General features: G+C 36.6%; 1 protein-coding gene and 1 long non-coding RNA gene across 2 annotated transcripts in view; both read right to left on the bottom strand.

The window, feature by feature from the left end:
• Positions 1 to 27923, bottom strand: part of LOC126920134 (UPF0489 protein C5orf22 homolog) — a 420270-nt gene that overhangs the window by 313782 nt on the left and 78565 nt on the right. The window contains exon 2 of the mRNA XM_050730096.1: positions 872 to 1066. Coding sequence (XP_050586053.1) covers positions 872 to 1066 — 195 coding nt within the window. The remainder of the gene's footprint in view (positions 1 to 871; positions 1067 to 27923) is intronic.
• On the bottom strand, positions 20966 to 25731 carry LOC126920140 (uncharacterized). Its single transcript, XR_007711896.1, has 3 exons — positions 25642 to 25731; positions 21977 to 23907; positions 20966 to 21915 (listed from the first exon to the last, which is right to left on the bottom strand). It is a non-coding gene; the product is annotated as an uncharacterized LOC126920140 (long non-coding RNA).

Genomic DNA, 27923 nt, shown 5'->3' with positions numbered 1-27923 from the left:
CGAATCCGGTTCCGACCGATCTGATACGAGATGGCAGCGTTTAACGCGCCGATCGCGTTTCAGACCCTGTTCCTTTATGCTTTTTCGTCTTTTTTTGTTCAGTTTAGGTGAGTTGTGAAGTCAATTTGCTGTTGGACCAGTGTTACAGTTGCACGGTACAATTTATGCAAGTATGCGTGTAGACCTGTATCTTGTGTTTTGCAAGCTATTTGCGCGTTTATAAAATTAATTGATCCGAGGAAGTGATAAGAGAGGTATGTTAATCATTAGATCGAATGATGTAGGTCCGATATTTTAAGTGCACGGATTTTTTATGGAATTGTACGATACTTTTGTGTGCGATCGTTTTGTGGAATTATCAAGACATACGTGTATGTAATATAAAGCATAGGCATGCAGCCGTGCTCGTAAGTATTAGGACTGGTTAATAATCTGATATTAAAAGTAGCATAACTAGTTAATCTCATACGGAACGTGATAATTCATCCAGATTATTAACTAAACGAAAAATCGGTCTGAATTATATATTCATTTATAAAATGTACGAGGCCAAGGAATGAGAAACATAATGAGGCGTTTAATAATGAAAATCCTAAAATTGATCAGCGATGGAGTGAAAATTATATAAATATTTTTGTAATTATAAAAATTATTATCAGAAGAAATTTAATTCTAAAGTATATACTCAATGGGGTTGTTTTATATATTTTACAATTCCAAATGAAATAACGTCAAAGATTTTAATAAGTCAATTTTTTCTAAGTCTTCTAATTACTTACGAGCGATGGTACGTATGTAGATAAAAATATTGCACTTTTTTAACAATGTAAGTGTAAGTAATATGATTTGCCATGCGTCTCTGTGTACTCACCTCAGGATCTGTTGAGTTAGGCCGATTGAAGGCGTAGAGAGGTGCCAATTTGTCGTAGAGATTTATACGATCATGTAGAGATTTGAAAGGATTCTTGGTGCTGAAGAAATCCAGATCGATGTCTAAAATGTATGGTGTATTCCGCTCCGGCAGATATTGACGCAAAGTAGAACTAATTGCGGTAAAATCATCCTTCTGAAACATAAAAGTTTCGACTTTGTTAAAATTATATTGACACTTCAACTATCACTGTTATCAACACTAACCTTCATCGAATAGAAAAAATGTTAAAAAAGATTCTCGCCTTCAAAACGATATTGAAAACTATCTATAAGAGGATCAAAATATTTGTCGAGGAAAAGATTTCTATTATTTCTATTATGTCCAAGATTTTCATCGGTGCTCTTATATTTAAAATATTTCTTTAAGAATAGAATATATTTCATCATTCTGTCTCCAACATTCTATAACACTTAATGAAGACATTTTATATAATGAAATATGAAACATTTTATAAAACCGTTTTATAAAAGCAACAACAAATTATACAAATATTTTGTTACGTTCATTTTATTCATAAGAAATATTTTATCACACTTAATAAAAAAATTATATCATCACATTATACCAAATATATTATACTTAATTTTTTCTATATTTTATAAAAGCATTCAATTACAACCATTTTATTCATAAAAAATATTTACATACATTTTAACAAATCCACCATTTCATTTTTTCTTATTCTCCAAAAAAGAAAATACAAAAGAAACAGTACTATAAATCGAGAAGCATTCGAATCGATCACAAACGATCCAACCACTATTCATCACACGCTCAACCCTTATTTTGCAACTCATTGATCGCAATTTCGAAAGCCGGCATTTCTTTCCCGCAGGGGAGACAGAGACTCTAGGCCGGACCAGACGGGTTGGATATTGTTCGAAACGAGGCTAAACGCTGGCCATCGTTGCAAAAAGAGGGGTGGGCTTTTTGTGACGCGCAAAAAACAATGACTGCACTCGAATTAATCCTGTTAGAATTGATACTCGTCCCGGCACCGGGATCGCAATTTGCATGCGTTCACAACAATGAAACGCGAGCGGCGCTCGCTGCCATGCTCCGCGGAGGGGTTGCGAATGTCGATCGAGGGGGTGGAGGTTTCGAAAGCAAAGCCAACAACGATCACTATGGTCAGCGGCTCTCAAACGTTTAATACGGGACCTTCGATAGGCCGGCTGTCGTGTTTTTCCTACTGCTGTCTCGAGTGATCGCGTAATGAAATTTAATTACCGTCCCCGTTTTTTCCTTTCCTCCTTTTTTTTCGTTTCGATCCTCGCGCCAAACCTGCGGATAAAACTGATCAGAACCGGTGCAATGCAATTTTATCAAGCGTGACAGGGGCGACGCTATTTAAAAAGAATTTAGGACATTGACTTGTTTTTTCTAGTATTATTTTGATTAAATATCGAGTTGTTATGAAGTATTTGTGATGATTTATCGAATATTTATAAGCGTATTAAATTTGGTATAGTTTTTTGTTTCTATGAGGTACAATGTGAACCGTATGTTAAATGTATGTTTACAAATTTAATTTTTCTTTTAGCTGTTTTATTTATGTATTATAAGTTAATGTATGAACTGTTCGGAAGTCACATTGGCCAGTCGTATAAATTAAAAGTAGAGGATAGCGATGATGTTATGAAAATTATTTCATTAACTTTAAAATTTATTATTATTTATGCCACTTCCTTATGATGAATAAGTTTATGGAAATAGGTCGTCTTTTTCTTGAAAACTGTACATTAATTATGTTCTTGTGCAACGAAATTCAGAAATATACAGACAGTAGAGATCAATTTCGTTTCTGGCAAATTCATAATAAACATATAAAATAATAAACATATAAACATATAAAAATCAAAGTGCCCTTCTACATCAATATTAATCGTTCGATCTTTGAAGGATCTAACGCTAATTATATACTGTGATACTAAAAATAAACACTTGTTAGAAAACGTAATCGATCAGTTTGATTTCCGAGTGGTTTACATATTAACCACTTCAATCAGTTGATCACGTCACGCTTGAAATTTTATAACGTGAAATAATAAATATTTTAGCTACATGTTAAGTGAAATTAAAAATTTAATCCACTTTTACGAAACAGAATATACTACTTTCCGATTCAGGCAATATTTTACTTCTTCACATATTCATAGATATTTATATTCAAATTTATTATATATTCACTGTTTGTAATTTCAGATTGAAATAATAATTAACAATATGGAATATAAAACAATTTAACGTTAAGTTGCTACCACATGTCAAAATATCAGATAATATTTCATTGCAATTGTATTTATTGATCCACGAATTTTATTACCTAACACAAACGCAGTGCACCGTAATTAAGACCCTAAAGAGAAATTAATACCGAATATGTTCAAACGCAAGTTTACGCGATTATTATCGCTACTAATAAACAAATTAATCTGTCGTTCCCAACAGTGTAAAACGCCCGAGTACACGAAAACTACCCGCTAATTTAACGAAATCCATTTATTCTTTCGAAAATATTCTACGACATACCGTTGACAAAAGATTGGAGAAAACAACCCTTACAAATCAAACCTTTCAAAAACCCACTCCAAACCAACAAAGAGTCACTCTATTCTTTGGCAAATTTTTTCCCAAAAGTTCCTGCTAAAAAAGAGCCAAGTGTTCCCTGCAAAAATCCGAAAAGCATGCACAGCGAAACCGCATTGGGCAAACATTAGAAGCACGCTGCAGAATGGTCGGTCCTCCGTATGCGCATTTATTTGCATTCGCCTAACATCAGCTTTTTGGTTGCCCTTCGCTCCTTCTCCTTGCAACAGAGAGCAAGTTGGAAAGAGAAAGGATAAGACGAAGAAGAAGAAAGAGGAACGTCCGGACTATTTTAGCAGAAGAGAGACCGATTGAAAAAGGTGTGTTCGTTTCTTCTTTCTTTCTCTCTTCCTCTTCTATTTTTTCCTTTTTTTTTTTTTTGCTCTGCTTGTCCTCGTGACAAAGCACCGTTCTTTTACGCTGAACTACCAAAGCTCTTTCTGACTGAAACCCGTTTCCCGTTTATGCGAACCGAACCGGCCAGGGTGTTCCTGACTGGGATCGAGGAAGGACAAAGGACTCTTACGGAATCCCCGTTGCGCTTAAACCAACAGCTCTGGCACAACACGCGTAGACATTTCTGTGACGTTCGCACAGGAAAGAGAGAGGCCAGTGTACGATCTTTAAATATTCTTGTTATATCGGTTTCCTTGCATCCTTCGTTTTCGACATGCGAGAAACCTGTTAAATTTGGTTTTTATTTTAGCTTGGATTGGTCTTTGAATTTCAGTCGTTTTATATTCTTGTTTGTTCTAGGTTTTATGTTTGGTTGTTTATTGTAGATACAGTAAAATCTTGATTATTCGGTCTTGTAAATTCGAACTAATATTTTTAATGAAATTTTGTAAGTCATACGTAAGTTACAAGTCATAAGCATTGATAAATACATTTGAATGTTAACATGTCTGGCAATAAAACAGATTAAATTTTATAAAATTATAAATTTTCTGATTATACAATTTGATGAGAAATCATGCAATGATAAAGGCGATTTACCAATAGCATTAGTTGGTAAATTATTGTGCGACAGGGAATAGAGTATCGATTAACATAATTATTAATTGGTTGAAGGAAAACTTGGAAATGGTACATACATTACGAGAAACATTGGAAACAAGAATAGAACAATAAAAAGAGAGCTATATTTTATTTCTATTTAATACTAATATTTATAATATGACTTTAGACAAATGATTTTCTCTTCTATGCAAGTAAACTTCTGTAGTTTACGAAACTCGAAATCGAAAGTTTTTACGTCGTTTGGAAAAAAGAAAAAGAAATGGTCGAAGTGTTTTGTATTTCAAGGCCCCGTATCGTGCACCTCATCGCAATATCTATCGCGTTGAATTTTGAGCAGCGAAGATGACACAATGACATTTATATCGATTGCTCTACGACGTCTCTACCGTTCTACGATCTTATATTTTAAAAATACAACCTACACATCCTAAACCAAAATGTGCAGCACCTATTCTAAAAATACAACTTACAAATAAACATCAACCTGACTCACCAAAATTTAAGCCAAATTTAAAAATCGGAATCGCGGTCAAAAACAAAGATCCCTCGATCAACATCGTCTACCCGTGTCATAAAACACCCACGTGGCGTAAAAACTGCGTGAAATCACCTTCCACGAGAAGAGAAACGCACAACACGGCAGAAAAAAAAAACGAAAGGAATAGAACGACAGGAAAAAAAGATCGGGCAAACAATCGTGGAACGCGAGCGTAACGCGAGCAGAGGCGTCGAGACGAGTCATTCGGGGAATTAGGCAAAAGAGCCGCGGCCTCGCGAGTGCTCGTGAAAGCGCAACGAGGCCGGCGACACCGTGCCACTTCGGGTCAAGACAATGCGTCGATTTGCATACGGCTCTGCGCGGCTTAATTGCGCTCGTGGCGCGCTGTCGCGATAGACGACCGTCTGTTCGTTTAATGCGCGTGGAAATGCCTTCTTCGACTTCGCCACGCGTTCCTCTTCAACCATTCGCGTGCTCGCGAATGGTCCCCATGCCACACGGCCGAAAATATCTGCCGAAATCGAACCGACGGATTATCGCGTTATTGCACTTACCAGAGAGTGCAACGGCCTCCCTTGGATTCCAAGCGAGAACCACGTAAAATTAGCAGCTTCTCCACTCGTGGACCACACTTCTTCAAATCGTCTCGATGAACAAGTTTTGCGTTGGGTTTCAAGTGAGGAAAAAAAAAAAAGAAAAGGAAAAGCAAGAAGAATATATAAGGACCGCAGGAGAGGAAAGTGATAAATATATTGTTATTGTTTTTCTGATTTTAATGTCAAATTTATCAATTAACAGGAGAATCCTAATACGCGACATGCTGTTGGTTGTGGTTTTTTCATGCTTTTTTATAGGCAATAGTAACTATGCTCTTTGCAATGAGGCTAACTTCAAGTTTCTTCGGATAATGAAAGTAGAGAATTGTTCATTGCAATAATGTCAATTACGAAACATTTGTAATTGGTTGCACGAGCTTCCCAAAACTATCGTGGACTACGTATCCTGGTCGGTTTTAAACGACATGCGTAACATAGCTGAAAACGAAACAGATCTCTCTTCTGGAGTGCATAACATTAAGTTTTTTTGCACGCTAAAGTTGTTAATCTTTTTTTATCGGAGTACGTCACATATGCGCTGCTCGCAAGCCACGTTGATTAACTCCATAAACTATGAGGCAAAGAAATGTGTTGAATGTCACAATTTTTAAAGAATTTCTCAACAACTTGTATTTATTTATATCACTTTCTTGCGACAGATAAGCTTCTGAAAGTGAATATGTAATCCGTATCTCTCAAAAGATTGAGATTAATCGCGTATCTGGATAATAAGATTCAGAAATTTACAAAAAGTGAAATTGACCAGTTTCAGCTTCTCAGAGACTGGCATATATATAATGTTCTCTAGCAAAAAAAAAAAAAAAAAGGATAACGTGCGAGAAATTTGAAGTTAGACGCTAAAAAGTACTCGTATGAATTCCTGTTGCCGTCTCGCAGGGCTACGTATATATAGAACGATTGGCGATTGCCCACGTGAGACACGGGCTGGATTGTTAAAGGGATAATTCCCGACAAACGAGTAATACTTGGAACAGGGAAACGGGGCGTCCACGTATCTGCCCGGCTTATACGTCGAAATCATTAAGCGCGCGATTGCGCAACAGCTGTAATCCCCTATCTTTGTCACGCGATTTTTCATTTGCATCGGTGCCTCGCCGTGGCTGTTATCTCGCCGCCACGCACAAGCGTGACGAGCATCGCCAGCGCTGTTCTGCAAATACGTAGTATGTGTTCGATTCTAATGACTCACTAGATAGAGTTAAGCAATTCTGACCGCGATGTATCATCGCGAAGAAACAAAGAAAAAGCTGCTCGGCCTGACTACGATAACAATTTCCCTGTGGGTCGTATCTTCTTTGCATTGTCGTATGGCTTCGTTACACCGTTTTGATGAGTAATCTATTGTAATTTGAAATAATAGAGATAATGATAATAATGTCAATGGTAGTGGTAAGGTAGCATGAGTCATAGATATCTTTGGTAACATTGTAGAATTCGTTAATTGTAGAATAATGGATTCCTTGGAAAAAGAGTATAAGCATGACTGTATGATACTTCTGTCGATGGTGTAATAAATAGATAATTGTCGCCTGTTGATGTCAATTTCAAATATGACAAATGTTCTAGAGGGGTAATGTGATTTCAGTACATTAATCTACGGTTGTAGATTATAAGTTTGAGTAGGGACAAGTAGAACATAATGTAATAAATACATTATTGTTCTCTGTTGGTGTCAATTTCAAGTATAAGGAATATTCTAGAAAAGTAATGGGTTTTGAAGAAGAGATAGCTGTAGATTATCTGTTTGGATAGGTATAAGTGGAACATAATTTTGGTTAAGTTAATTAAATTCAATGCTTCATAGGAAAACTGGGTCGTTGATAATCTGACGAGACAAATTTCCTGGAATTTCTTCGTTAGAATTTTTATTTTTAATATTCAACGAAGCTGCAAACATTTAAACATCGATAAAATCGTATATTAATACGATTCTATAATTCATCGAGAACGCGAACAAGTATCCCAGACATTTTTTTAGATTTTCGGAAGCTCGAAATAATAAAACAATTAAACCTATATAAGATAAGCGATCCAGTTTGCCTGCGAAAGGTTAAATTCCACGCACTGCACTTTAGCCCTTGATGATCCAAGTCACACGAGACATTCCATCCATAGCGGTTCATTCTCGATAAATCATTTTCAAAAAATATACATTACTTGATCATATCCTCATACTTTTATAATCAAATAGAAACACGTATGAAGATATTAATGCTCTTTTTTAAATTCTAACGTACGACCGATGCTTTAAATTATATATTTTAAATTATGTTTAACTTCTTCTTATTCTTCAATTAATTTATTCTTGGAAATTTGTCGAACTGAAAATGAAATTATCATCGATGCCTTTGTACGAATATTCGAGCGAAACGAAACTTCTGGTTATATAAACTCAGACAAAAGATCGATATAAAATTATCTATTCTAAACATGTGCTAAAAATATGTTTACAAAACAACTTGTAGGACACAGCTGCAAAATCATATCTATAACGTAGATATGAAATACGAAATTGTTATCTATCGTGAAGTGTCGATTATATTAACGAAATTAGAATTAAGCAGAGAATCGCGAAATGAAAACAAGCTTTATTCCATTCTAATATAACTCTAATATTCTGATATAAACTGCGCAAGGAAGTTAACAGCTCGCCAACAGATATTTATTGAGAACAAAGGTGGGGAGTGATCTAGATCGCGGCCTCGCGATTTGGTTCAAAGATCACTCGCGCGTCTTAAATCACAGAGGAGGCCGACGAACATCTGCACGGTGGAATTCGAAGATTGCGCAAAGCGCGAAGAGCTTCTATCACCGTTAAACTGGGACAGGGAAGAAGAGAAAAATTAATCACGGCGCTTCAAAGAAGCACTCATTGCCGCGCTCGCGATACTCCGTGTGTTCAATTCAAGAAAGCGCTAGATTCATCGCGAAATGACGTTTTAATGATCGGTTGATTAAACGACACAATTCCTGGAATTTGTTGCAATGTGTTTCTTGGAAATTAGAAATCTTAGCTATAAAAAGCAACAGCGATTTATCGATCTCGATCTATATTTTTACATTTTCTGTAAAAACTCAGAAATATGTTAATGTGTATATGTAATTACAAATGTATTTGGAATGCTCATAATTTTATTCAGATATATTAAAATATATTCATTTGAGTATTTTCATAGCTGAAAATTATGTAATCGTGGGATATTGTTGTTTTATTTATTGGAAATTTTCTGGATTGTTTTATACAATATGTCGAAATTAATATTGCGATAGCTAGAAAAAATGTAAAAATCTTTATTAAGCAATATTTCTTAATAGAAAGCGAACGAATGCTCAGTGAAAAAATATAAGTTACACACGTAATCTTGGAAAGCCTAACGTTTTGTAAAACTAAAATGCAAATTTCGAGCGCTAAATACAGCATAGTTATCGTTAGAATAACTATCGCTGAAAGTACTATTATCTAAACTAGACTAACAATTTTCAGTTTATAGTAACAAACAAGTCTTATTTGAATGAAACAAGCTACATACATTCTCATTTTAACACAACTTCACTTCCTTCTGTATTCTTATAATATGTAGTTATAAATATTAATATGTACAATAATAACATAAGATGTTAATTATACAAGAGTTGGTCTACATTTTACCCTATGATATAAGTAATGCCAAACCCTGTTCTATCTACATTAACAAATTTTAGATTTTAAGCGTTTATTTTTAATTCAGTTGTAAACTGGAATGCTCGCGAAATGTCGAAACAAAACGCAACCTATCAATGACACGATTGAAACTCGAAGAATCATAAACATATCTTCTAAAATTGTATTTCATCTTTTCTATAATCTATCTTTACGACTGTATCAATGAAAAATAATTTTGAAACAATTTCGACGATAAAAAGCACCTAAAAGTCAATAAAGAACTCGTGTTACACCTCGTCCTTTCTAAGAAAGTACAGACGAAGCATTAAACATTAAATGCTGGCAAAATACATACAGATTGGGAACAAATCGATCGACAAAGGGGTAGCACGATCCGCCCTCCTTGAATCATGTAAATCGCGAGGAACAATAGATGGACTGAAGAAAAGACCGAGGTGTGACATGTGCGCGCGAAATTCGAATTCCCGCGCGCCTCCTCGTACAGCGCTGGTATTGTTTTAATTAACACACCGTGAATTCTCGCTGGCTATTCGTAGAACTAATTCGCCTTGTGCGAGAACAATACGTCACGATCGACGTTGCATCTGCCACGCGATAGGTCGCACGCAGACGTCGCCTCGCACACGGCCAGTCGTTGATTGCAAAAATGGAATGCCATGCCGGCTGGTCTGTGCACGCGAAACACCCCAGAAATATTAAAAAGGGCGTTGAAATACAGTCCCGCGCCAACGAATCTGTCGACGAGTTTCAAGAACAAAAACCTCTCCATCCTGTGAATTAAAATTCTAGGGAGGTGGGGTCGGTTCTCAGCAATAGAAAGATTCTATCTTCCAAATCGTCGTCAGTTTTTTTCTAATTTTTATCATGATATTAATATGTTTCTCTAGTTTTTTATTAATGTAATTTTACTGATCGAAAGAAACGTCGAAAGGATAAAATTGTCGTGGTATTTTGAGAGAACAAACATGATTTTTAAAAGTGGGAATCTGATCCATGATACAAGTCGATTTTTAGTGGCACAGATCTAACTGAAATATTGAAATTACTTATTTTATACAGATCTAAATGCTTGTCATATAATTAACAGAGTAGAATTGTCACATTCCGCAATGAGTATCATACTTTCTCTCATATTGTTCGATCATCGTCTTCTCGTACAACCTAAATTCCAATCATATTATTTCTCCGAATAATATTCTAATTTTATAGAAGCTACAAGAAAATAATGACTAATCTAGCATCAGAACTTAGCATTTCTTACAATTATACTAAAAATTCCTTCTTAGAAATCTTAGTAATAAATACTTCAATAAGATCAAAAGTCTGCGATAACAGATCCAAACTTTTATGAATGTAAAAAATTAAACGAGTGAAAATTGAGTAAAGTTTTGTTTAATTTTCTAAGCATTATAATACGTGATCTACTTTGATTATTTTGTATATTCTTATACATCATATCTTTACATTCATGTATATTTAAATTCCACACAAATGTGTAAATATCTACGACGTAAGTATGATAAATAGACTGCGAATATTTATGCAAATTCGCAGCTTTGTGAATATACCTAATTTAAAAAATGAAACGCGCGAAAACAACTCTTTTACTTATTAACTATAACAAATACTTACTTTGAATATTTTATGTATTTTTGTGCATTATATGCATTTTGTAAATGTTTGTATCTTCGAATTTTTCATAAATAACATCCGCGATCTAATTACAATGAATTATTGCCTCGTCCTCAATAGGTTAAAGAAGCAATGCTCGGAGCAAGAATTCACGGCTTGAACATCTCGAACGCTGAATGGTGGCTAAGATCCAGCAAGAAACCGAACGTACAAACGGCCGTGACGAGCCAGCACGTTTCCTAGCTGGACCTTAGAAGCCGGGGCCGCTGTTCAGTATGCAAGCTCGGTGTGGGCGCATCCGGTAGACGCCGTAAGCTCAGAAACTCACGTTGCATTATATATCCGGCTGTCGATACGAGCCAGCACGCGTCATCCCGATGATAAGAATAGAATAATAGAATTTTCTATGAGCCTGGCGGCGGTGGCCAGCGTAGTCGTCGCAGTCAGAGAACCGGTGACGTGCCGCAAAACGAAGAAAATGCACGGGGACCTTTTCCGGTCTGATGATCGACGACAATCCGCTACGTGTCTTCTCCGTTTCGCGTATATCTTTCCTGTGGATCTTAACCTCGGTCGTTGCTCGTCTTTTTTTGTCTGTATGGCGGCTGAAATCCCGATAAAATGGCGTCATGGGACAGGACGTGTCGCGCTGCCCCGTGACACAATCTCGTTTCGTCCCGTGAAACGTAAGAGCACCCAAGGTGTCAGATAATCTACAAAGTTGCTGTCACCGTCAATGTTTTACAGTTTTTCTTATCTACCATGTCAATTTGTCGCTATCGTGATTGATGTTTGAATTCGTTTACCACTACACATTTGTGGGGTTTCTTTATTTCTGGTGAAATTGCGAATGTGCATTGGAAAGTTAAAATCCCTGGGATTATATTCTTATTGCATCTAGATCGCGAAAGAATGTGTTTCAAAAATAAATCGTTTGGCTTAACAAGTAGGCACTAATGCCATTAAAACCATTAATGTTTTTATGACAAATCTTTTCAAATTCTTGACGGAACAACCGCGAATCGTAATTTGATATATTGTGCAGAATAATTCTATTAAAAGCTGCGAAAATAAATCGACCGCGCTGCTTCATGTTGAAGAAGTAGGTAGATAATAGAATTATTAAGCGATTCAAATTAAAATTAAAATTCTAATGGCACGTATCTTACTTCCATGTTTTTGGAGTTATTTCTTCTAAAAATGCATTAATGAATTTATAAAAAACAAAAAACATATTATAATAAGCACACCATAGATTTCTTGGGTGCTAAATGATTTTTTTCATCGCTTATAATTAGACTAGATATTTATACAAATTCGTGTCCTTAAAAATACAACTATAGAAGTAGAACCTAAAAATATATAGTTATCGTCTTTTAAATATACCAATATTTTACCTTGAATATTCTGTATATTTTCGCATATTACATGCATTTTGCATATTTTCAGTAAAGATATATAACATTTCCATAAATATAAGATATATAGATACATAAAGATCCGCAGGCTATCTATAACATCCATAACAAAAAGAACACTCTCGATCTTTCGCATCAATCGAATCATTGCTACTTCTTATAATCTACCTCCCATTACGATCGTCTTACCGTGAAACTGACTGAAACCGAACATGATCGTGCATCGCGAATTGGCTTACGCAACCGTCTATCCCGAGATCCGCGATTTCTTTCTACCAAAATAATCCTTGCTGTCATCGCATCGAATGACGACTGGCAAAAAGCCCGACGCCGGTAGCGGTCGTACTACCGTCCAATTAACAAGGAATCAATAAAAGACGAGGCCTCGAAAGGACAGCGCTCGGTTCGTTCAGACGAATGCACACCGGTTCGTGGCGATTGCGCGACTGGTAATTGCCGGACAATTACCGTAGCGCTGACGTATTTACTCGCATGCGAGAAGAGTCAGCCATTGTTTGTTTGCTCGCCGCTAGTGAGCTCCTAATTACGTGCAATGCTCGCGAGGACAACGTCGACGCGCGATGACCCCTTCGCAGCTGTTCCTTCACTGTCTTTCGCCTGATGTAATCGACTGTTTTCACCTTCAATCCTCCTGCCCCAGGCGATCTTCGTATTTTTCTATATCTCTAAATCGCGCACGATTTTCATATCTTTCTGTTCAAAATCACTGACGAAATGTATATCCTGTACGGGTTATAAGGTATAAGGGAACTCTTAACGCAGCACAAAAAACCCATGAACATGAAAATAGCGTGGCTCGTTGGAATTAACTTGAATAAGTAGATGCGTATTCAGTCGGGAACGAAAATATGTGGACAGACAGTGGAAATAAATAGCAATGAGATATAATCGAACATGTACTAGCGTCATACACTTGAGTTTTATTTGTTACATATCCTTATAACACATAGATTATTTCAGTAAATAATTGAAATTAATATTTACATTTTTGTGTAAATAAGCCGCATTTAGCAAAACTTTATAACCATTTCCACTACCTGTTTGCTTATTTTTATCCCTGATCGTATAATACTTAGTAACAAAATCAGGTTGCAGGGCTAAACGAAATGAAAAGTTATTAGCAAGGTGATCTTCTTCATAAAAGTACGACGAATAATGATCGATGATGATCTGTTTAAAAGAATAGAAAGATTGGAAAAATCGGTTAGTTCACGATTCGACTTTCTATTATATCTCGCCAGTCTCTGTGATTTTGTCTATAAAAATTTGATGAACGATAATCGATGAAGATTAAAAACAATCATTTTCTTTGTGATCTTCTGTCTGATTTTCTTTGTAAAAATTCGATGAATTATTCATATGTGGTTATTCATATAAGATTATTCATATAAGATTAAGATATGAAAACTAAGAATAAATATGTACATGGAACGTGTATCTTTTGTCTGGCGAGATCTTTGACTCTGAAACTTTATTATTATCTTTGTCATTAATCGTACACACGATCAGCATATGCGACAGTGTTTCGTTTTAAGCGATGAGTAATTTTCGAGGCATTAATGAGTACTTATTGATTGTTTCCTTTATTGTCTTATGTTGGACAGAACAAAGATAAATTCATTGAAAGTTGATCGTAGCCTTTGTTATTTGAGTATGTCTTTCGATAAGGTGGCTAACAAAGAAATCTTCGATTATGAACTAATTAAAATTTGCTGATACAGCAATCTTTATTTGCATATTACTCATTTGCTGCATCAGTGACGCATTTTGAAATTTGTCACTTTGCATTAATTAGCACAGAGAGAATGATACGTACTTGTAAAATATTCATATTCTTTTTCCCTAAAGGCATCGCCATTTTCGTGATTATAACCCTCGACGAATTATGATAATTATCAGTGAAATGTCGTACTCTTATCTTTTAAAAATAAAAGAAAAAATTACAATCCTATCATCTTTTGTTGATTTGCCGTAATCCACGATTTTCTAATTTCTCGATTTTTTCAAATAAGAGTTTCTCGAGACTACAATTCCGTCTTGATAACTATGCTCTGTTTGTTTCTACTCTTATACCAATTAAAGATTTGTATTTTTTTCGAACTTCGATACAATAAAATCACGTTAAAAGGCACGCGAAATTACGACCACCAAAAATGGATAACGTTTCTTTTTAAGTCACGCTATTCGTGTTCTGGCTCTAAAAAGAAAAATCCATTCTCCAACTAAACAAATAACTGACTTTTTGCCGAGTAACGGAGAAATAAAGCAATAACGCGGAGACGAGGCGGAAGACGATTCCATCAGGCCGTATCGAATCGAACGTCTTAACCACGCGGCGAAATCGTTGAATTGGGTGTTTGGAGAACACGAAAACCGGCTGCGTTTCCAATGAGTCACCGATAGAGGCTCGTTCGCGGGTACCTGGACCGGTTGTCTTGTGTCTTGGCGCCTTTTAAACCGATGGAAAACACTTGTTAACGCTTGCCAACCGAATAAAATGCTGGCTGTCCGAACTAAACGTAGATACGCCCCTTATACGCCCGTTATCGCTATCATCTGTGACTGCGTTCGACCTTTCTTTTATAGCTCTTTTCTTCTTCTTTTCCGATAGCCTCAATCTTGTTCCCTTTCTTCGTTGTATTTACTATACTCGTTGCCTTTATTGCGTAAGAATGTTCTTAACACGTTGGGTAGATTTCGTTGAATTTAAAGATTCCAGTATGGTAATATTTTTATTGTGACGTAACTCAGATTTATATTGCAGGTTTCAGAGAAATCAGAAAATGTTGGCTTAAAGAAATACGAGCATGACTTGGTATACAAAATTTGGCAGAGTATATAAGATTGAGAATTATCGTTCTTGAATGTATCAATGGCTATCGATATTGAATCACAGATATAAAGCTTTGCATCATTGGCAGAATATCGATTGACAGGATTGAAGATGTTTATCATGAAATTAACAGTGGCTACAAGAGGTATTTACATTTCATTGTATTTATTCTATTATTTATATACTACTTAATTAGATCCAAGTCTAGTATTCGTATCATTTAATAGTACTTTCATACGATTATGAACAATTGACACTATGAGAATGAAACGTATATTGAAAACGATAAAAAGACGCTTCGCTAGAAAATAAAGATACGTGCAAATACTGTTGCAAAAACTTATGATACATATGTATAGTATGTTTTCGAACTCGAAGAGCAATACCATGCGGACGTTGCGACCACTCTTAATTAGTACGTTCGATGGTTAGTGGTATGCGGGACCTGGTTTATTTCCAGGACGATTAGGACGGTCGATTCTCGATCAGGGAAAGACAGCGCTACCTTAATTACGCAAACACCGTAATTTCGCCGTTTAATTGGAACGTTCGGATGCTCGGAACACGACGGATGCTTCGATGGTTTAATTAGCGACGCGACTCGTGGCTACGCTCGAAAGAAACCGGGCCCTGACCAGGCTGCTATGGGAAATCGCGATTCCACAGAGACACGGAGGTGTTGAAAGTGTAATGGATCCTCGTCGGCTGCGAATACGCGCGGCCACGAATAATCTCGTTGATCGATTATACCGGAAAGCCAGGACGACGCGGCGTTTGTACAATCTCACATAATTGAATTGTAAAATGTCACCGCGACGGTGGCCGTATTTGTTTTGCAGGAAAATTTGACGTGTACAGGTAACTCGTATAAAACCATGTATTTGAGCCCCTATATACGTAGATCTAATAACTTTGAATTTATGAAACAAATTGTGTAATCAAAATTGTATTTATTAAATGCTTCCATAATGAACACAAAGTAAATATTGAAAACAGAATTCAAAACACAGTACCTATTTAAATTAATAAAAAAACGAAATCTCTTTTTTCCAATTTTGATCCACGACCTGAACAAAATTCTATATACTATACGGTGTTTCTCTGTGATTTAAACTAATAATAGTAATATTGAAAAATATCAATACTTTGGATGTACATGTAGCGATATTATCATAAGCCCATCCACCACATCTTACACACCATACACAAATTCCCTTTAAATTTGCAGTGACTATGAAAGGTATTTGTACATATCCTTATTTTCTAACGTAGCGTCTCTTTATCAGATTCTAGCTTTCATTTCTATAGTATCAAACATTTATAATCACGTGAAAGTAGGTACTAGTATCCGATACGAAATTTGATATACTTGGATCTAAGTGATTAATTAATCACGTAAATGCTGTAACATAGACAGTGGTATGCAAATATTTATTGTAACCACTGTAAGTGATTCTACTATATTTGTAATTTTTCTCCACGATATCTGTTGCGTACTTCTTGGAGCACGTGGCAACAAAAAGTTCCTGGTTGCTGCTTCGTCGAGAAGCATATCGAAACAGGAAACACGTCGATCAATATTCCCATTGAAAGAAACCTAGATACCTGTGAAACAATCCGCGACAACGTTCACCGCCAGAAACAGCGGTTCGCTCGTTCCCGTGAAAACGATGCAAGATTTCGCGGAACGCGGTTGCTCGGTTTGTTTGCAGCCGCACGGCTCGCGTTTATTTATCACGGAGCATGGGCCACGATTCCGCTTGGCCCTGCTTTCGATCCGTTTTTCTCGGCAGTTCCGGCTGATCCCGGGACTACTAGAACTACTAGGAAACGGTGTGCGGCCTCGTGAACGGTTCGACGTGGCCGGCCCGAGCCTTCACCGCCAACTTTACGTTTATATGCGCCCGTACACGACGCTATCCCGATAGCGGGCCGGCCACACGTCACCGAATCGTGATCCTCGAGAAGCCGAAGACGATGTTGTGTCCCCCATCAAAGCTAGGAGCACTGTCCAGTTCGTGAGCCGGGCTGCTTCCTGCACGGTCGACCGTAAAATATGAAATACCATTCCTCCCTGCTCTTTGGTTGCTGGAGCGTTGCTGCCGTCGCTATCGCTCTACCAACCGGTGTCTTTTTCTGTCGACTTCGACTAGGAGGAGTCGAACGAAGAGACTGCTCGACTTTGTTCTTCCACGATATGACGAGACGGGGAACGTGTTACGGTACCTGGTGTACCTGGTACGATACCGTACTAACTGGAAAAATCCAAATGTCCCCGACACGAAAGATCGTTTTCGACCTCCCGCGAAATCTGGCTGCTCGATCTGTTCTGCTCTACTCTCTCTCTCTCTTTCTCTCTCTCTCTCTCTTTCTCTCTTTCTGTTCCTCTCTCGATGATAATAATCGGATTATGAAAATCCTTTGGAGATGACGACTCACTGGTGCTTCTTTTTACGCTGAATAAAGCTAGGTGGTCTTCTTCAGGCTGATTTTGTTAAGATAGGTAAGGTAGAGTTATTCGAATCAAGTTAAGTAATTTGGCTTGTGAGATTTGGCTAAGATTTGAAGCGATCTATTTGAAATTCAGACTATTCGAATCGTCGTTAATGGCGTGATGAACGCCAAGGGAAGTATATCGCGTATTTACATGGATAGATGGGAAGATCATAGTTTCCTACAAGTACTAATCAAAGTGAAAGAAGTTTGTTCGATGTTAATATTTGTGGTTGTACTTATTTACTTTCTAATCATTTTTGTAATTGCAATAGTATTTCAAAAGTATGTGACCATTATAAATGAATTCAAGTGCATGTCAGGACTGTTTGTATCGTCTACGAGGGAAAGATTTCGAATGAACCTCGTCACGGTTTAATCTGACAGGAAAACGTACGATATGAAGGTGTCGTTAACAGCATAACAGGCCATAACGTTAAAGGAAAAATATACATGGATGCCGTTTAAACGGCAATTGACACTTGCTACTCTATATTCGTAAAAATCGACACACGTTCCGATACTTTAAATGTCACGTGCCACTCAAGTGACGTTTATAAATCTCGATCTGAAAGCTGTGACTAACTAAGTTAAAGTATCATTGGCGGTTCCATAATCACGAATTGCTATCAACCATGTCAAAATCTTTTGCTCTGTACAATAGTGGAAATGTTACACGATATGTTTGCCGACTGATGAGTCATCGATATCTCGCTTAAATCGATTCGACTCGCGTTTGCATCAAGGGGTATTCAGTTCTGTAATGTACCAATGTATTCAATGCTAATACCGAAGAGGAGAATTCTTTTCGTCGAACGTGTTCTTTGGGAATATTACAAGTTGTTAACAATATTTCGAATTATTAACGAGTTATTAAATTTATCGTATAACGATTACCATATTCATGTACTATTATATCTTCAATAATTTTCGCATAAATTTTAACTACGACGAATGTAAGATTTTTATTTTCAAATTATGCAAATTATTCAAATTATCCTTATTAAAGATAAACAGAGAACCTTTTTTCAGAATATTACGAATTATTAACAATGTTAGGAGAAATTATTAGACTTAGAATCATTAAATAAATTTCCAGTATGCTGAATGTAAAACTTTCTTTGAATTGTACAAATTTACGGATTTACATTGTTTATACGGCTCATATAGAAGTATACGAACGAAACCAGCACATATTTTCTATGCTCTAAATTAGGCTCTTTCTAGGACAATTTTCAGTAATGAGACGTTGTCTCTTGGATAACAATGCTGATTGAAACTAACGAGCGATGATTCATAACTTCAATTCTGATATAATAGTGCAAATCTAATGGGAGATTGGACGTCTCACAGAGACTAATTGACATCGAGATAAAGAATTTTTAATTTGTCATATCAAAGGATTATTAAACATGTAACATTAAGACTGATAATAATCGACGATCTTTAGAAACTTACTATTGAACAGTAGGTAAACCGAATATTTCTTCGACATTTATTCGGGTTTAATCAATCAATGATAAATAAAATTTATAACATTCACGATTGTAAAGTAAACAGAGTACGTATAATTCGTTTGAAAATTTACAAACCTATACAAACATCTAATAAAACGTATAACAAATATGGTAAATTTAAATAAAGACAGAAAGTCATCATTAGATATTCTTAAACTCGGAAATTATTTAAAAGACAAGACTTTCTTACAGATAGAATTCGTCTGATCATACGTACGTCGATCAAACATCGATGTTTTGAATTATTGAATCCACATGAGTGGTTCGATCGCGTTCATGCGAATCAAGAACACGCTCGCCAACAACCACTCTAATCGACCGATCTGAATCGTTCTGCAACGAACCACGATAAGCGGAATAAAATTCCGCGGGATTTAAGGCAACGCCGCTGCGAGAAAATTGTTTGCCTTTCTCGAAGCCACTTTATCTCGTTGCGGTATTCGCAGAATACCAGTTCGAAACCTTCACTTTCTGCGATCGTAGATAGAACGGAGGTTTGAAAACGACACGTCACGACGAGACGAATTATTATGTTCAGAGGCAGCGACGTTTCCATCGAAAACTAAAACATTACGTTTCTTCTTTCCTTCGATAGAAAGCTCCTATCGAATATCTTTTATGCAGAACGTTGTGTTCCATTCTTTTTATTCTGTTTCAAATCTTTTAACAAAATCTAATATCCTAGAATATTATTTGTCTTTGGGTTCGAATAATCTGTAATTTTATTCGAAACAATGCGATTGATTAAAATCTGGAATTATTGAAAATTATGCGATTGAAAATGCGAGACTCCCGTTATTATGCTTTATCAAAAATTATTTTATACGTTGTTAAAAAAGACTAGAGTAGAAATTTTGATTAGATAACGACTGGATGACTAAACCGCAAATTTACACTTTTATAAACATAATTAGAGAAACGCAACTTACGCAAGAATTTCTTTCAGTCGCTGAATATCATAATGAGTAGGTACTATGCTTTCGATATTTCATACATTTCGTATATCTTATATATTTTTATTATGTACATTCGTTATGTGTATTTTGTATTTTTGAATATCCCATATATGCATAAATAATCACAATTTAATATGATTAATTTTTTAAAGTCACGTGAAGCATTGAAGATACATACATATTTATACATTTTTGAATAAATCAGTGTTTAATTTTGTTATGACACACGGTCAAATGATTTGTTGTCGATAAAATGAACGATTAGTTTCATTGTTCAGGATACACGTACATAAAACAGGTGATTAAGAAAAAATTGACGAGCGTAATTCTTTGGCAAGCAGCTCGAACAAAATCTTGGCTAATAGTTGGCCAGCGATGTTTAACGACGAGCATTTACAATTCCATGCGTCGTACTTCGCGGGTTACTTGGATTTTAATGATCCTCATTTGTAAACGGAGACATCTCCCATGGAAATCGGTAGCTCTCTACGCGTGCGCGTTCGATCGTGCCGGTCATTCTATCGATGACAAGTAGCGATTTAAATGTCAATCGTGGAGGCACACGAATGGACGTGCCAAGTTTTTCAAAACTGCGTACCTTGCAACATAACCATGAAATTAACATTCCTCGTCGATCACAGCGAATATATCCTCTATCAGTTCATAACAGCTATTTTCTTTTTTCCGCAAACGTTAATTAAATTAATTTTCTAAAATCGAGTGCAGTACGACACAACCATTGAATGGATATACCTGATATTCTTTCAGTTTCTAGCAGATCTTTCCTTCGCTTCAAAAATCAATTGCGTTAATTTTTTGCCAGACTTTACAATAATCAAGAAATTAATATTCACTATGTTGATCAATATTTCTATTTCCTCCAGCAATTATTTTTTTATCTTTGTGTAAATTAGACAATTTCTTGTTTGCTTTTTATACGAATGAATATGTACAAACGGAATTATGTATAATTTATGAAATATATAATGAAATATGTACAAGGCAATTTGAATCTTGGAAATTGTAGCAAAATCGTTCTGTATAAACAACATGTAGATGTCTATTGCACTCTGCGTAGAATGACGTTGAAATACTGATTGAAGAGTTTAATACGTAATCACTTGTGTAAGAATATATGCATAGAACATCTAGTTCAAACATTTGATAGATAAAGACATATTTACTCTTGCTTCCATGCAGGAAATGTGTGCAATATTTTCAAAAATCTTAGAATTGCATCTAAATCGAGCCGTTTTAATAAACTTTCTATATTTATTATTTCAATACTACCGGTTTATCGTTACCAGGATTTAGCAATATACTTTTTATCATTCTGTCTCATTTTCCAGATATCATACCAGTATTATTATGTAATAATATCACTTCCCACTTTATTACATAATTTTTATATAACAAATAATTTTTTAGAAAAATATTTATTGAAGAAAAGAACAACAATTTTGTCGACCTTGTTTTTGTATCATTTCCACGACTCAGTGTCGAAGAATTCATGAATGTTCTATTAAGTAGAAAAGGACATCACGGTCAGACATTTGGCAGCATATTAACATTTCCGGGAAACACGCATTGCATTTAATACAATTACAAGATTTTAAAGCTGCAAAACGTATCAAACATGCCAACGCGCATATGAAATATCCAAAGTATAGTCAGTATCCATTTTAATATCTCAACGTAGATTCTATCTTTCTTCAGTCACGTCTGCAAAAATACGAATTTGCATAAATATCGCACGTACAATATACAAATATAGACCACTTACGTAACAAAAATTGTCAAAAAAATACCCACTCAAAACTGTTCACAGAGTCTAAGCAAGTAGATGTAGATATCCTGGCAGACCTAAGAAGATCAAGATAGAAACATTTCCCATCAACATTGCCGTCGACTCGATTTAGGGATCCGTAACAACAAAATGGATCGCAGTTATTCGAGCGAATTAAAAATTCTCTAAAGCATCTAAAGTTCGAGAAAACGTTCTGTTGCACACACGTACACATTACGCTGCTCTTTATTTCCTTTTCGTGAACGGTTTAGCGATCGCGGATAACACGATGGCTCCGGAATGGAGATCGCAGCCCTGTCCTTTCCTTGGCGCACGGACGCGTCTGTCATTCCTCCGATAACGAGCAGCGACTTAAAGTCTTTACGGTGTCATACGGGCTTAATGCCACGGGCACGGCGACGGGACGTGAGCCGAGATAGCGAAGGCGCTATTTAATTAACGATAATAGCTTGGCTTAACAAGAACTCCGCGGCATTTTCTTTTCATTGTCTTTCCGTAATGCGACGGCCTCCACGCGGACACATTTCTGTTTCTTCTTTGTTCCTCGCTCCTGTCGTCGTGAAGTATCGCAGTACACTGCGACCGATTTCTGGAATTCTCTTATAGATTCTTGGTATTATAGAGTATCGATACTTCGTTCTTAAATGTTTTCCTTTCAAGCAGTTATCTATGCTCTCGTGTGATAGTTCGCGAGACGATGATATTTATCGGGGCCACGGGTTATTACATAGTGTTTTTCGTATCATTAGTTTATGAATTAAGTGGACTTCGACAGACAAAGAAAGAGACAGTAGAGTTTTACGTCCGTAGATACGATTACGACACTGTACCGCCATTGATCTTTTCCTATTGATCTTCTTTGATTATTTAGAAATTGTCAATGACTCTGTAAAATTCGCACACATAAATAGGATGCCTGTGTAGATTTACATTTTTGCAATCGCCTTATATCCTATCGAACTCGTTATATTTAATGAAAAACTCGAAGAAACAATATTTTATAATACACATAAGTCGTAAAGAAAACGACAGCTTTATAATAAGATAGCATGAAAACGAAAGCGATGAAGCGTATTCAATTTAATTCTAGAATTTCTAAAATTTTTCTGTCACAGTACTTCGTTGATGCTTATCTGAAATTATAATTTCATCGATCGTATCTCTCTGAAATAAACGGCTCAGATATCAGTAGATATCTTGATACTTATGGCCAGCAGTGTGTGTCAAGGTCAATACCATTGCAGCTGACTCTTCTATATTAAATAACTACCTTATACCTTCTTCCATCATGGAGGTGATCTATCCGTGGATGGAAAACGTGTCGTTCGATCGAACTAGCGACACGCTTGCAAGAAGGGAGTTGACCAGCCGCGCGCATAAGTCGGCCTGTGGACGCGTTGCAGATACGCCGGTGCTAATTGCAATTTATGTCTCATTGCAGCGGTCGTCGGTGCGCCACGACAAAGGACCGCACCGCGGGCGGCCGTTGCTGCGTTAAAGCGTTTCGAAAGAGAGCCTGTGCCACCGCGGTTCACGTGTTACAGGCGAACACCGCCATGACGTTGTTGTCGTTGCTGTTGTTGTCGTTGGCTGCTGTTGCTTTTGCTTGTCGGACGGTTTCACCTGTGCGTCCGCGCGAATCGACTTTACGAGGCCGGCTTTTGTCGGAATCAGCGCCGCGATTCGCGTCCCCGCTGCGATCGACGGCTGTGAAACGCGGACTCGTTCTTGCTGCCCATCGACGCGACGCTCTCTGCATGATAAACATCCCGTGGGACAGAGTATTTGTGTACCAAGGGTACGTCTGTAAGTGATTTCCGTTTAGTTTGCTGATTTCGAAATTCGTCGCAGTAAGACTCGTGACGAAAGTGATTTTTTAAGTTCGCTTTTTGCAGCATGCTCTGCCACTGGAAATATAAAAAGTATAGGGTGGTGACTCGTGGAAATATTTGAATACTTGCTGTGAACATTTTTGATGAAAATATTATGCGCGTTGTATGGAATAGTTCGATATTTCGTTTAAGGATGCTACGAGATACGACGATAGCGATTGCATTGGTAAACTTTGAAACATAGTCGAGAATGCACGTGCAACGTGCAAAATATTTCTTTCTTGGAAATATATTGAAACATTGTAGTTGAAGATTTTTAAATCAAACAAGTACTCCAATTTTATGTATTCTTAGATAAATACGTAATGTTTCAAAACTCGTTACGAAGGATCTCTGAAATTGAAGGAAAAGATACGACTATATTTCTAAGGTACGATAACATTAAGGAAGATTTCTAAATTTCTAAGACCTCTAAATTGTTTACCATTGATCATACGATATTAAATAGCAAATCTATAATTAGTGTTGTAATTGACAAAAAAGAACTATAAAAAAAATTCGGTTTCAAGTATCTAGATTTTAAAAGAACGATTCCTATCATATCATGTTTCCATATTCGCCTGGAAAATAAAAAGGAAAACAAAATTTATCATCTGTTCTTGAATTTTATTCATATTCCGATTGGACACGTTCAACGTCATCCAGTTTCATGTCTACATGATACCGCAAAAGCGATGTCAGCGACTGAAATTCATCGACAGAGCCAGATAATACACAGTAGCCAAAACCGCTACGATTTTGTATTACCATAATTGAATAGATCTGCAGCGGGATTAATGAAGTATCAAATATCCCAGGTCGGCGTAAACAATGCCGCAAAATCTATTTAAACGATGCTCGATTAAATATCCATTGGCCATCGCTTAACTCTGTTCACCCAAATGGAACCGCGTATATCTCTTCTTGCAACAAAGACGTTACGCATCGTGTTGTAGAGCAAATTAAAACATGGCGCAATATCGTCTCGTTCGTTCAGCCCCGCTGAACAACACCTTATTTAGAACGCTATAACATCATTCACGTCGACAAAGAGAGAATCATTATCAAAAGTTTCGAAGCGAAAGCTAACGAAGTGTGATATTGCACGATGTGATCGAACGTATACCTTTGTTTGTTTAATTCTTTGTTATTCGTGTACAGTTTGTTTCTTTTTATTCGATATCATTCTTTTATATGTTCCGGGAATTTTAGACGAAAATGAAATTTTTCGATGATAATTGAGAGGTAGAAAACACAATCTTTGGCCGTGTTTAACTTTCTCCAGCAGAATAACAGAACAAAGGAATACATATTAATTTTTTTAAACAATAAGTCTAGTCATTACGTTACGTAATCCTTATAAATGTATCTATGCATGCTGACATCGCGGAAGCATATTTAATCAGAAATCACAAAATTGTGGACGTCATGATAAAGATTTTGAAAAGCCAAAATATACTTCGTACTTCACTTACGGGACGATTCAATCTCGAAACTCACGAGATTGAAAATTTTATAATAAACTTGAACTATCTATAAACTATCTATCTCTTTCAAACTTAATTTCAGTATTCAGTAACTTAGACGATCCACGTAAAATACCAAAGTTAAAAAACCTCCTAAATTACAAGATTCGAACTCCCATTACATCAAAAAAAAAGGAAAATAGAAAATCAAAACCCATTTCATCAATTCCAACGTCCAGTCTCTTTACTCTGGTACGACAATTACCATCGAAAAATAAAATTTCCTTTGTCTACCAATAATTACCCCTTTCGTTTTCTTCTTTCCTAGTTCTCTGCTTATTCTCTCCCGCTCTCGCCTTCCTCGTTTCTCGAGGAACGAACGCCGAAACGCTGGTCGATAAAGTACAAACGCACAATGGACGTGGAAGCATAGAAACACGTGGCGCATAAATCGCGCATTATGTGCGGCTCTTTGTGCGCGACGAGAGTAAATAGGCTGGCGTGCGCGCGCTCTCCGGCTACCCTTTCCTTTGGATTTCCTTTCGCTTGGGCTCTGGCTGTTGGTGCAGTTGTTGCAGCAGCCAGCAGCCGCCGCCGCCGCCGCAATAGACGCCGGCCCGTGCGGCCATTACGCCGACGCGGCCGTCGTCGTTTTTCGCAACCGCTCCACATCGTGATTTCCTCAAGGTGCAAAGAGCCTCGACGACAGCAACGAATGCCGTGTTCGTGTGCTGCGCCTACCTCCGTGAACCTTATGTCGCATTTGCAACAAAATCCGAACGCTGCCCGCCGATGCAACTGTGCGTTATATGACACTCGATCACGAGGGTTGCGACACGTGTTACTGCTCAACCTTATTGGATATTGTGTGTGCTAGGTTTGCAGGATTTTTTTAATTGTTATTGCTATTTCTTCGTTGGCAAACCAAGCGGTTCATGTTGCAAGAGTGCCGTTGAGGTTCTTTATCTTTATTGAAAAAAGTTTCAAATATTGAACTCGACACTTGACGCATGGATATACCTCGAGCGTTATCGTTGGCATATTTATAGAAAGTCGTATTTGTATGAATGGGATCTAAGTAGGAATTTCTTTCATTTACTAAACGTTATAACGAGTTCATTACTCTGGATATTTTACTACGATTTACACTAAGATTTATAAGTACAATTTCTTTCAAGTTTTCGCAGATTACATTAAATCATACTAGTTCTTAAAGACACCGTATTTAAGTACGCAAATTATTCACCGCGTGTGAATAATTCTTAGAACGTAGATAGCTAAAGAACAATCAACAGTTTGCAATATAATGAGCGAGAAAAACTGTTTCCTTACGAAACATTGTTATAGGTTATTATAATAAAATTGTCGACAGATAAAGACACTCCTCCTGTACATACGCGCACAGATTGCTTTCGAAGAATTGGTTTTTGTTTTTATTAAACCATGGTAGCGCGTCTTACATGTTACGGGTTATGGTTGTTTCTTGGAATTTGCCGTTTGTAATTCAAGGAGAATAGGAGAGCATTGCGATTAAGAGATCATTTGAGTCGTCAAGTTGAAATTTATGCGCAACGAACGTCACGAGGAGAAAAAGTAATATGAAAGCGATCAACTACATTCGAATCACCGACCGTAACGTTTCAAGCTTTTTCATGACATATACTATATAGTTGCAGGCAATACTATGCAATCCTTCGAATCGTAGCTTGCCACTTATCGCGTTAATTTTGTAATAAAGATAGGAAACGCGATATTTCCGGTTTCACTGATGTCTCCATACTTCGGCGATGACATCATCCATACTTTGAAATATTATGACACACGTACATATAAATTACATTGTAACATATGAAACTTCCCATCTTGTTCCATTAAGTTTCTAAATAACTCTGTTTTTTCTTTTTTTTTTTTTATATAAATGTCGATATTTTTATATGCTACTGTACAGTTACGGAGATCGTGTATTTTCGATATTAAATATAAATATAATATTTTTATCCTTGTAGATACAATACCATTTTAAATCTGAGAATTTGTTACTTTCGTCTATTTCTATTTTCGTTTTCTATTTCTATAATCGTTTCAGAATTCGATGTAATTTTATGAATTGTTGAAAATCAGACATTTCGTACATTACGGAAACTAATATAACGTAATGGAAAATTTCTATATATTCCGTACTAATATAACGTAATATGTAATTAAAGGACATTTTACAATTTTATCAATTTCGTTTAAAAATTGTCTCGACAGCATCGAACGTGAAATAAAGAAAAATATTATAAACATTACGTTTTGGAGTAAAAAATCTCATTTATCTCTCATCCATCAGATCCATCAACGGTCATAAACTGTTACGAGCACAGAAGAATGAACGCGGTATTTACGTATTAAACCAACGAGATACGACACGGAACGTTGCTTTTCGAAGCTTTTTTGGGGGATTACGTGGAAGTTTGTGGTTCGACCGGTTTGGTGTAAATGCGGCTTAACGTTTGGCGGCGTGTAAGTCTCTGTCCTGGTTAGAGGTACTTAATGGGGCCCCTTATATCCGCCCCTCCCTCTGACTCTAATGATCTGCAGTAC

Source organism: Bombus affinis, chromosome 1, assembly GCF_024516045.1.
Source record: "Bombus affinis isolate iyBomAffi1 chromosome 1, iyBomAffi1.2, whole genome shotgun sequence".
Classification (NCBI taxonomy): Eukaryota; Metazoa; Arthropoda; class Insecta; order Hymenoptera; family Apidae; genus Bombus; species Bombus affinis.
The sequence above is the reverse complement of the archived record's forward strand: the minus strand, read 5'-3'. Positions and strand labels throughout refer to the sequence as shown.